The sequence below is a fragment of the Anser anser genome (genome assembly GCF_964211835.1).
Source record: "Anser anser genome assembly, chromosome: 20".
Lineage (NCBI taxonomy): Eukaryota > Metazoa > Chordata > Aves > Anseriformes > Anatidae > Anser > Anser anser.
The window spans coordinates 2,922,026-2,934,241 of NC_139741.1; the positions used below are offsets into that span (position 1 = coordinate 2,922,026).

The 12,216-nt window shown below is 46.4% G+C and overlaps 1 protein-coding gene across 16 annotated transcripts in view; it reads left to right on the plus strand.

The window, feature by feature from the left end:
- Positions 1-12,216, plus strand: part of BCAS3 (BCAS3 microtubule associated cell migration factor) — a 357,470-nt gene that overhangs the window by 235,339 nt on the left and 109,915 nt on the right. Inside the window, exon 24 of one of the 16 annotated variants that reach the window (XM_083806822.1) lies at positions 4,440-12,208. The exons of the other annotated variants lie outside the window; for them this stretch is intronic. Coding sequence (XP_083662948.1) covers positions 4,440-4,516 — 77 coding nt within the window. The 3' untranslated portion in view covers positions 4,517-12,208. Of the gene's footprint in view, positions 1-4,439; positions 12,209-12,216 lie in introns of those variants that run through there. 16 annotated transcript variants of the gene reach the window in all.

Sequence of the window (12,216 nt, forward strand, 5' to 3'; positions counted from 1 at the left end):
GCGTAGTTGTGAATCTAGAGGGGCCATTGTTCTTTGAGAGAGTTTGAGGGGGTTTCTTTGTACAAAGTGACAAAAAGAAGACTTGGAGTACTGGGCTGCCATTGTTCCTGTGCGGCGCTGTAAAATTTGATTTGAAATTAGGACCTCAGGGCAAGCTCTTCAATAGCCAGTTTTTATTTTCTGCCAGCATTTTAATCACTCTTGGGCTTAAAGTGGATGACCAACATAATGCCTCTATGTTTAATAGAACAGTTCATATCTTGAAGGCCAGTTAACTGAATTCAGGGATCTGTCATCTGCCCAACATTAGTCTTTTCTGTTTCCTGTCTATTTATGAAGATAGCTCTCCATTCCAGCCAGCTCTCAAAGAAGAGCAACTCTTTCTTTCTGCTTTTTTTCCCCGATTCTTCAATGTACGAACGTCTCTTTTGGTGACCTCTTAAAGGAGCCGAGTCGCAACGCGGCCGCAGTGCGGATGTGAGCGCTGGCGGGAGCATGGGGCTGTGCTAACGCGGCTGCTGCATCTCAGGGGCCGAAGGGGAGGGAGAGGTGGAAGAATCAGATTTCGCAGAGACACGGAATGACGGGAAGGGAGAAGTGGTATGTTGGCCTGAGCCTCGCACGCCTCGTTGGGATTCGCATTGCAGAGATGTGTGAAACGAGGAAAACAGGGAAGAGGTGCTGGAGTTTTAAAGAGCTGACGACCGAGCTGTGCCTCGTGCTTAGGAAGGACTTGCAAGGCGACGGTGCAGTTGCAGTGCTTTAGTCAAGCTGCACGTGGGGCAGTTTGGTGTGTTCCCCTGGGGCGAGCGCCGTGCTGCCCATAATTGTACCCTGCTTGCAGGGGAGCCACCGGGCTCCTTGCCTGCTGCCAGCTGCCCGGCAGGCACGTGGTGGGGCTCTGGATGTTCAGGAATCTGCAGGAGCCAACGCTGTGGGCAGGTTCACACTAATGGAGAAACCGTGCTCATTCAAGAGAGGACAAGGTCGGAATTGTATTTCAGGTTTAAAGGCGTTTAAATATGAGTTAACGAGAAGGAGGTTTTGCTGTTCATTTCTCAGGCACTGCTCACCCCGAGGTCAACAGCAAATGTGGGCTGGGCCCCTCCCTTCAAAATACATCGCTGAGTTTTAAGTTTGCTAGTGCTGTACTGAAAGACATAGATTGGAAGCAGTGTTCATTCAGTGATTTGGTTCATGCCCACTGAGCTTCGTGTCTGCCAGCCGGTATCCCTGGTCTGCATCGAGACGGGTATTGTGAGTGCTAATTATGACGGTGCTGGTACGTATGATGAGGGAGTGGACTTAAACCACCAGGCTGCTTCCCACAGACCACTAACTGCTCATGAAGCAGCGAGGACTGCTGATTACGTTTGAACTGGTCAAAGCTGACACCAGTAGCTTAAAGTACAAGGGAAAATGTTTCATATCCCATTGCTGATTATGATCTCTTGTACATTATAATTAATTCGTAGCCAGCTTAATTTTTTTTTCAGTTGGTCAGAAATGAAACAACTTTAGACACAGATTACAGTCTTCAGAAATAGCTTCAGTCAAACTCATCTGACGCTTTTGTTGTCTTTATTTGTACTCAGTCAACAAAATCTAGCTTGTGTTCAACACTTCTCTGTGTGCCGATGGAGAAGAAAAGTGTCTCACCAGGGCTGGGGAACTGTAAGAGGTTAACATATTCTGCATCATCAAGCACAGCTTTTCATTCACTTTCAAATGTAGCTGTGTGGGTGGCTACACAATGTGGGAAACTCTTTTCATTGAAGAATCTGAATATTTTGTAAGGAAGTGAATAGTTGCAAATAATCTTTTCTGTAGCACTGAAATAAAGAACAAATGAGCTATTCTCAGAAAATACTGAAGCATTATTGTCTTCAGTCATTTAACAGAGCTATAGAGAAAAAAATATTCCAAACTTGACAGATTCATATCCTAATCTTTTGCTCCTTCATCAGGAGACTGTGTAGCTGGTACCAGTTAAAGCAGAAGGAGTTAAAGGGCTAAATTTGCTTCAGCACTGTATGGAAGTAAACATTTTAAAAAGTACAACTCAGGCCTTTAAATAATGAATGTCAGCTAGAACTAAGACAGCCAACCTGTGGCTCGTGGACTGGATGTGTCCTCCAAAAGCCGCGGCAGCCGGCGAGCGCCAGCTGTTCGGCCCTCGTGGGAGCGCTGCTGCATGCCACCCGCTTGTCCGAGGGCCCGTAGTTCTCCCCGTCCTCTGAGACGTTGCTGTGGGTTCGTGTCAAAACACCGCGTATGGTTTGGTAGAGCACACAGTTATATTTTAGGAGACAAAAATTGTAACAGATGCCACATGAGAATGGCTGAATGAAACGGGGGCTGCTGTGGTGCTGGGCGAGATGCAGCCATGGGGCCAGGAGCTCCTGACCCCGTGGAACCCCGCTTGGGTCCCACCTGGCCTCCGAAAGAGTGGCACGAGGCAATGTGACAGTGAAGTTCTGCCTTTGTTATTGTAGCGAGGTGAGGGATTTCATCCCTCAGGTATTAATCTAACACGCTACGACCTGGTTAAAGGCCAGGGCCAGGCTTCAGGAGCCCCGAGCTGTGTTCGCAGTTCTCCTTTCTCACCTTTCCATCGTGATGTTGAGTAGTGATGCTGTGGGGCTGACGCGGAGCTTTCCCTGCAGTCTGCAAGCCTCCAGTGCTGCAGAGGGTTTCAGCGCAGGCAGCTCTGCACACACCTGTGCTCCTGTGCGGATAAAACTCAGAGCAAGCACCAGGGCTCTCCAAGGCGAGCCCGAGTAGGTCAGCGTCAGCCTCAACTAAGCGTGATTAACTTTATCCATCTCCTGGTGTATTTCTTTCCAATCCACTCCAGTGCTTGATTTAATTTTCCTTTTATGTAAACTCAAAGATTTAGCTTCATTAGAATGATTGCAGGGATTCACTGCATATGGCCTGTTGCTTTCCTTATCCCTCCAGGGTTTTCTTACCAAGCACTTCAATCTGTTGCAGTGGGGGGAACGTTTAAGAAGTCACCAAAGCAGGACATGAAAGAACTGTCATGAAAACCTTGCTCGGAGAGGAAGCCTACAGGGAATCCTGCCTGAAAAAAGGAGCAGCAGGTTCGATGGGGTCGCAGAGGAGGGATCCGCCCCTGGTGACCCCAGTGCCCGCGGAGCAGCCCCGGTCCCGAGTGCGCAGCCCGTGGAGCCGGGCTGGGATCCCTCAGCTCCTTGTGCTTAGTGCAATCAGTACAGGCTCTTTATTTTTTTTATTTATTTATTTTTAATTAATTGCGAAATGGTTTGGGGGAGATTTTATAAAAAAAAAAGGAGGTGTACTTGTTTGAAACTACCTGCTCCGCATGTCTGCAAAAGCAGATCTTGCCTTGTGTGAGCCTTTCGTTTGTTTCCACCTTTTCAAAAACCAGTCGCAACTGTCTTCAAGTTTTAGGAGGTTAATATTGTATAGACCATTTTAACCACTGTTTTAAACTTGTTTTCTTATCAAAAAAAAGGACTTCTGGCTTTTTCCACAATATTAGATCTATCATATCAGAGTACTTTATTGAATATTTTATTGACCGTCTGCTTGCCCTATGCTAACCTGCCTGACATCCAAAGTTTCTCTCTCTCTGGAGATGCAATGTCAGTTCTCATTAAGCAGCTGAGCGTGAATTTTCTCTTCATATTTCCTGTGAATAAACTTCATCCCAGCAGGCAGGCGCTGGGCCCTGCTGCAGCACGGGGGCATCCAGCTCTGGAGCCAGGCGGCGGCACGGGGGCGGATTTAAGGTGGTCTAGGCGAGTGCGTGCTCCGCAGCCAAAGCCTTTTCCCTTTGGGGCTTACATCAGCATTTTGTGTAATTTTGCTTTACACAAATGTAAAGGTATTGAAGAGGAAAATTTCTTCCCCTGGCAAGTTAATTACTTGACTTCTCATAGAAGGAGAGCTTGAAGCAAATGCTAAGAGGAAAGTACATCTTCGCTTAAATTAGGCAGTCTACCCAAGAACATGGATTTGATTTACCGAGCAGTTACAGTTACAAGTGCATTTTAATTGTCTCAGTTCGTTTCCCCAAATTTGATATATGTTATTAATATTTCATCTTAGTTTCTGTATAGCTTCCTTTTTAAATTTTAAATTTTGCATTTTCTTTCTTTCTAAAAACCAGAAAACGCTGTTCTGTCACTGCATGGTTTTATGGCCATACAAACACCTTGCTTGCAGCCTGCTCTTGTTGCCATTGGTTTTGAGAGCTCTGTGCTGAACCTGTCCTGACTCCCTCTCAGTAACGTGCCCATGGATTTGCTGTGCTGTGTGACTTTTACTAAATTATTTTAATATGAGGGAAATATAAATATTTCATAATCCTGTAGATGGTTGACAATTTCATTACATGCACTCCTTAGTACGTAATGATTTTTTGCCAGGCTAATTGCGGTGTCTCTTAGCAGGCATTCCAGGGGAAGGGCAGAGAGAGTTTCCTTCAGAACCTGTAAAATATTTTGAGCCACTTCTTCATGGCGTGTGATTTTAAAAAGCTGCACTTTCAAAGACTCTCAAAATCACCAGAAAATGTGTTTTCCTTAAAGAAAAAGGAATTCAGAATAGAGCCTACCATAGGACAGCTTTTGAGGAATAACTTCACCTGAGCTCTGCTGTTGTTAACCAGGTCTCAGAAAGAAAACAGGTTTGGAAGAGCGGATTGCTGCTTGGTGGCTTCGAGCGGATTTTCCCTGTTGTGGAGCTGAAGAGATGAACGTAGTTGGTTCAAATTATATTGCTGCGACTCCACCGTACGACAGATCTGCGTTCACAGCTATGCGTCTCTAACACAAAATGAAATAAGAAAGGGAGGAAATTTAATTTTGTTCTTGTGGTTATGGAGGTCTGCGGGGAAGTGGGCCTGTGGGGTGCAGTCCTCGGGACACGTACTGGTTAGACAGCTTTGGGGTTTTTTATGTCTTTCTTCTTCCGAACTTGGTGTCAGATGTTGTAAGTCAATTTATTTTGCTATTAGCATTTGCTAATGACACTAAAAACTTTTTTAAAAGCTTTCCTAATTAATGGTCTTCTTGCTCACAAACAAAAACTATATTGTCTTTGAGAAGTGCCTGAGTATTTAAAAGCAACGGGCTGTTGGTAGGTTTTATTGCCTCATGAATTTAGGGTCAGCACACCTATTATTTGCCAGAGTTAATTTGTGCCGGGTTATTGACTGTCTGGGTTGTAAGGGATACCTGACTCTTGTAAAAGTTACACTCATCTCAAATTGTTGTAGTTTTATTCTTCGTGCTCTGGTTGCGCGCTGCCACAATATTTAACTAATAATAGAAGGGAAATGTTGTGCGAAGGCAGGTATTTAACTTCAGGCTTGTGAGACCCGGGCAAGTAAGACTGTCCTGACTTTGTATTCCTTCTTTCTGACTCTGAATTGCTCTTAACTTTTCTTTAGATAAGGAGGGGGGAAAGACAGCTTTCTAAAATCAGAAGGCACGTCGCAGTGCACGGGTACTCAGGCTTTGCAGGAGTGCCTAATTAGGCTTTCAGATGCTCTCCCTGAGCTGGGTGCCTCCGATTGTCTATCGGGGGAAGTTAGGCCAGCTGCGAGGAGCTCAGCAGCACTGAAATAATGTGGCTAACAGCAAGTCCCCGAAGAAAAATTGAAGAGCATAGTTTCGTGTACAGCTCTTCGTGCGTCAAGGTGAAAATATACCCCTTGGACTCTCCAAACTGGAAGCACAGTACACAGTAAAACTAGCAGTTGGTTTTAAAAATTTCATAAGAAATCATCCTTTCTGTTTTGACAATTCAGAAATAAATTGCGGTCCTGTAGAATTATATCTTATTTTCCAAGTGTCCGCTTCTATCACAAATGATTCTGAGCCATTTGTCCTTGCGGGGTAAAAGGCCGGCTGAAGTAGAAATAGTCATTTTCTATAACAAGCCTTCAAATACACAATGGCGAGCCAGAGTCTCTTGCTGTGTCATGCCATCCAAGCTCCAGTCAATACGCAGGTCCTCAGCAGAAGCCAGAGTTGCACCAGTAAGTCATGACCTGTAATGTGGGGGCTGGAGAAAGGCCAGTTATTCTGCAGGGCGAGCTGGGAAATGATCGTTTCTGAGTGGGAAATTCAGAGGGGGTGAACTTGATCATGTTGTCCTGTTGTTCTTCTGGTCAGATTTTTTATATGCCCAAATATATTATTACCCATTTACATGCCCAAATATATTATTACTACTTTGGGTGAAAGTAATGGGTTTCTAGAAATAACCTTTGCCTCCATCTGGGCAGATAGAAACAATTTTAAATTATTCTATACATGCTGTGGATCTTCTGCAAATCCGGGGTACACCTGACAGAAACTTGGTCTGTAAGACAGCTAGTACAGTCACTTCATATTAAAAAGTAGATGGATATTCTGACCTCCAAACCCAGGACTGCTGAACAGATGACGGTCTAATTCTTTGCTTCATTTCCAGCGAGCTCCGTCTTTTGGCTCTCTGCAGTGGATAATTATTGCATAAAGATGGGGGAGCATCTGATACTGGTTTAAGACGATCAGTCTCAGAGTTTCACCAACTTCCCTAGCAATTCTGAGGACTAAGAAACTAAAGCATCCATGATTATATTGCATTTAGCTGAGATGCACATGATTTCTGTCCTAGCTGCTTCTATAAATAGCTCCCCCAATCCTTCCCAAATTATTTTTACTAGTTTTTAGTGGGTGTATAGCTTTTAAAACTGGAATACCAAAAGCTGGCTCTGTTCATTTTCTCATGAAATTGTAGCCAGAGCAGTAAATTCATAGCTAAGCACTTACTCATTGGCTACTGTATTATAAATAACTCTTCACCTTGGCCCTGTTTCTCTCACCATTACTCACTGTGAGCAGCTCTTACTCACGAGCACAGGGCAGCAGAGAAGGAAATGGGGCTGCTGTCTCTGCTCACAGTGTTGGGGCCCTGGCACATGGCAGCCCTGCTTCCAAGCAGGGCACCCCTGCTGGAGGAGAAGCAGCAACTCCTCTCGAGAAACAACATGGCTGCGGATGGGATTTGGAAGTGTTTATACCAAAAAACTTGGTGCGGTTTATTGTCAGGCTTCGAGATGTGGGTTTGTCACCTTTGTGCAAGGCTGGGAAGCAGGTTACGAGCATTTGGTTGGGGAGGCCTTGCCATTCCTCCTGCTTTCGCATTGCCTCTGCACTGCCTTGCCTTCCAAAGGTAAATTAAGCTAAAGGTTCAAAGCTTTTGGGAGAGATTCCAGACCAAAGGTCATCTTTTCTGGGTGGTTTCTTGGCCGTCCTGTGTTCGCCCACATCCCTAGTGTTTACCGGCTCAGGGAGTTTATAAAATTTTGATGTAGGAATTAGGTTGTTGCTCATCTTGTACCTTCCTGCTCATATTATTGACAGTACCACTGAACTGCTTGAGGCAGATAGCATCTCAGTGATCACTGTGCTATTTCAGCTCTCCACTGCTGACAACATCAGAAGTGTTTTAACAGGGTTTTAATGGGCAGCCTCTGTAGCTCCTTGGAGGGTTGCAAATAGCTGCCGTGAAAAACCTTTTCTGGCGCTCGGAGCTGACATGCCCTCCTTTCCCATCCAGCTGCCGCTTGTTTATGTGGCTGCAGCGCTGTTGACAAGTACTTCTTATTTGGGCCGGGCACTGTGGAGACTGTACGAGTTAAGCAAGTTCCTACATCCTTCGTGTGAGCTGCGAGGAATAACAACATGGTTGTGAAACCGCTGGGAAGAGCAGCGGCAGGAGCCGGTAACCCAGCTGCGTTCGGAAACCCCTCCTCTGCTCCCGCAAAGAGGAATCCGACAGCTGCTTGCGCTGGAGTACAGCACAAAGAGCTTGCTTCTCTATTTCTTGCTCACAACGTGTTTCTGATGACATCCCAGAGTTGATCATTTTGATGAAAACGACCTTTTATTTTTTTTCTTACCAGAAAATAAACAAAAAAGAATTAAAAAAAAACCACCAAAACATACCACTGTTTCTCGAGACAAAGCGTTAATTTGATAGCAGCAGTTTCTAGCTGACTGCTTGCTTTGCTCTGCTTGTTACCAGAAATGAGGCTCTGAGCACAGCTCTCTTTGGACTATGGAAAAGCTTTCTCCTCCCTGTTTTGCTTAATATAACTATAATGTGCCCTTTATCACACTTCAAGTTGAGTAATCCCAGTTTAGAAGCAGAGCTTAATACCCATGGGAAAGAGCATTGGAAACATACATTATAAAAAACATACAGATGAAGCTCAAAAGATCCACTGACATGTAAATTTAATTAAAAAATTATAGGTTTTCAATGGGGGCTTGTGTCTTGAATTTACCAGTTTCCATGAGTTCTTCTTCAGAAGAGTTTCTTTTTGCATTCTTGGTGGAAAACACACTGAAAGATATAACAGTCCCCCAAAAGTGCATCTATTCTGTTACAAAAAGAAAATTTTACCCAAAATATATACACTTGAAATCTAGGCTGTAAGAAAAATATCCATTTTCCTGTTTTCTTTTCTTCCCATCCTTTATAACAGAAGCTAAACTTCACAGCAACCAACACGGCATGAAAAAGCACGTCCTAACTGTTGAATGAGCTTCCCTTCGTTGTGTGTGCATGTTAAAGATATTTTAGTTCTTGCCGTAAAAGGCAAGCAAGTTTGGGTAAAACAAGACCTGCCCAACCGAGTGGGCAAACAGAAGAGCCAATGGCCGGAGCAAGAGGCAGGCTGGAACCTGGGATCAGAGTAAAAAGCACCTCTGCTGAAAGAGGATTCTGGCTTAAATAAGAGAAGCCCAGAGTTTTATGAAAATCTTATGAATTGCTCCATCTACTGCATGTTTCTAGGAAGAAATCCCCAGCACCAGCAACCCCACCGAGCGTGGCGTGATTGCCCGCGATGGGAGCGTGCCCCTGCGGCGCGGCGCGGGGCCGTGCCACGGGAGGTGTCGCAGGCAGTTCGTGCACGGCAGCACGCGGCTGTGCCAGGTCTGGCGACTCGCAGGGTCCTCGGGCTGAAATCCGCAGTGCGAAGTAAAACTTGAATCTCGTGGCTAGTAAAACTTAAAAAGGAAAGTCTGAGGGTCTTTTAAACTTGCCAAGATCAAATGCGTTTCTTTGCTCTATTCTTCCGTCTGCTGTGCTTTCAGCAAACCCGACGGCAAGCTGAAATGCTTACATAGCAGTGCGTTACAAAGCTACTGCTGCTTAACAGCCCTTATTTCTTCTTTTTTTATAGTAAAGGCAGTGACTTCTGTGGTGTTTTATTAAGTCCAAAGCAGCTGTTCCGAGGACCAGATCTGTAGGTTAGGGGAAAGGGAAAACTCCCTTATTCCTGGAATTTCGTCCCCCAGATAAACGGAGCAGAGGAGTTCTGACTTCACGCTCCTTCCTGCCTTCCAGCTTGCGGCTTCTGCTGCGAGCTGCAGCACTGAAAACCACTCCTGTGGTTTTTGTTTCTCTAACTTAATTAATGAAAATAATTCATCAGTAGCTCATGTCTTTCACAGGGGCTTTTCCCTGAGTCAGCTTACTGGGGAAGAGGTTCGTTATATATTGCAATTAGGGTAAAAAAAAAAAGGGGGGGGGGGGGCAGCTTCTGATGTGGTGGGCTTCCCTTAGTATAATATCACAGCCTAGTTTATTTGAAGAAACTTACAGCCAAAATGCTGTATTCTAATTTATGTACTTGTATAAACATATATAAATATGTGTAAAATGATAAAAAATGTATTTTAAAATCTGATTGAGAGCGGAACTTGTTTGGGGATTATCTATGTTAAATTCAGAAAGGCGTTATCAGATCAGTAATTCCTCAGGTTCCCTAGGCTCCTGTTTGCAGCTATCGGACTAGCAGTGTTTGACAGGGTGTTTCAAGTGGGAGAGCTTTCTAGTCACCGTAAAATGAAGCTTTCTACCCTTCATACCTTCTGTCCCTGTACAGCCTGTACTGCCCCCGGCTTGGATGGATTCGTGCCTGCTCCTCAAGGACCCGGGAGCAGAGTTCCCGTTGAGGCTGGGTGTACCTGAACAGACTGCCCGTGCTGCTCCCTCGGTGCCTGTGTCCCGTCCCCTTCCCTGTCCCTGTCCCCGTCCCCGTCCCCTCCCCACGTGCAGTGGGGCTGGCGGTGCAGCTGTGCTGCGCTGCGGGGTGGTGGCGGTGCTCTGGGAATTCTCTCTGTGGGGTTTGATCGTGACGAGGGGATGAAGCAGGAGCAAGTGCTGCTCCAAGCCTATTACTGCGCGCGTTGTTTGTCACCTCTGTTGGTTCAGTTGATGCTTTGAAGTTACTCTTGCATTAGCGTTGCGCCTTAGGCAAAATTGTTTAGTGCTTCACCGTTCGTGTTATTTGACTTGCTTTTATGTTCGCTTCTGTTTTATGGGTTTGTTCTGCCAATTTGGATATAATTGTATGAAGCTTTGTGTTTGGCTTTGTCCTGTAACATTCGCTTACAGGAGCCATCCTCTACCATGCAGAAAGACACCTGTGTGAATAAAGGCGCTCGAGCAGCCTTGCCATGACCGAGTTTCCCCTTAACAAAAATATTCTCAACCTTGTTTCTTAACGTGTGAAGAAGGTCAAAACCAATTGGCAGTCAGAGCCACGTTTGTTCTGAAGGGTGAATTTGGTGTAGGTGTGTCTTCAACTGGGTGCGTTACGTGACTTCAGTCAGCGCGTCCCGGTCTGCCCAGGGCCCGTGTGGGTGGCAGTGGCATCGGCACGGCCTCCCGGTGCTCCGGCCTCGTGGCACAGACAGCAGTGTGTAGTTGTCTGGTTGTGGCACTGCTTGGATTCTCGCTGTCTGTCCTTGCTTTCCCGTCTCGCTGCTGAGAAGGGGCAGTATCTGGGCGTCCCCCTGTCAGCGGTACCCAGCGTTGTCCCTGTCCGAGCTCTGGTCACGCCGGGCTGCGGGCGCTGGCAGCGCTGCCTGGGTCCGGGGCCTCGGCAGGAAGGTTTCAGCTGCCAGCTCCTGGCTTCTGCTGGTCTGTCAGGACGTGCAGGACACAGATGTAAAACAAATGTATTTTTGTCCTGCGTGTCTGGGCACAGGTACTGCGAAGCCAAAGACCAGCGCGTCCTGGCTTCAGGGTTGAAGAACTTCCCTTAAAGTAGACCCTGTAACTCTTAAGTTAATTCACTTAAAATAATTTCTAAAATTTCCTTACATAGCCTGTGCTTCTTCAGCACGTGAAGCAAATGTGAACTGTGGGGTCTTAATTAAAAAACAGAAAAGCAAATGCGTCTCTCGCTTCCCTGCCAGGCCTCGTGCCTCAGCCACGGGCTGACCCGGGGCATCTCGGGGGCAGAGAGCGGGGGCAGAAGGCGGCGAGACGCGGTTCCTGCTTTGCGATACCCATTTGTATTTACAGCCTGATTCTGCAGGGTATGAAGTGTATAAAATATGTATGTTAAAATGAGGTATTTGGATCTGAAAGTCAGTCCACTGTTCACGTATTTGTAAGCGTTTCCGTGATGATGTGCTTAGATAGGAACAAATTGGGCTTGTAGAAACGCGTAGGGGAGTTGAAATTGAGGATGCCGGCTGGACTCGAGCTTCCTCAGCTGGGTTTTGCAGCCAGAGGAGGCAGGGCTGGGTGGTGGCTGCAGGCTGCCCCTGCTCCCCCGGCTTCTTTGCGGCTCTCCTTGCCCCGTGCCCCTCCACGGGGGGCAGCCAGGTGCAGAGCAGAGCCGGGAGGTGGTAGGGACTTGCTTGCGGTGCTTCGGCTCTGACAGGTGAGGAGAGGGTGCGAGCAGCCTGTGCCCCGCTCCCCGTCACCGCACCGGCTCCCGTGGGAGCCTCCTCCTGCAAATATCTGTGGTCACATGCTGCAGAGGTCTGGGGGCACATTTCGTTTAAGCCACTGTCAGATGAAAACTATCAAAGCTCAGTTTTGTTTCTGTAAATCTCAGAACATTCATCATAGTTTATCGGAGATGAAAGCGGTCATGTGTGGCAAAGCCACACTGCTGGACTCTCGCGTTCAGGAATTCAGAGGGAAGGGAAGGAGATCGTCTCTCTTTTGTTTGCTTTCCTCTCTTTGTCTTCCTTTGTTTCCGTGCACAGAGGTCCGGCAGTCTTGGAACCAGTCAGATAATTTAGAAAATGCAGTGCTTACCCTCTGCCACTTTTTACAAGCCTGTGTCCTCAGTGACAGAATTGATTCCAGTTGGTGCTGCTGCACTTTTAATGTTACCTTTTATGTTCATGTTTGTTCCAACAG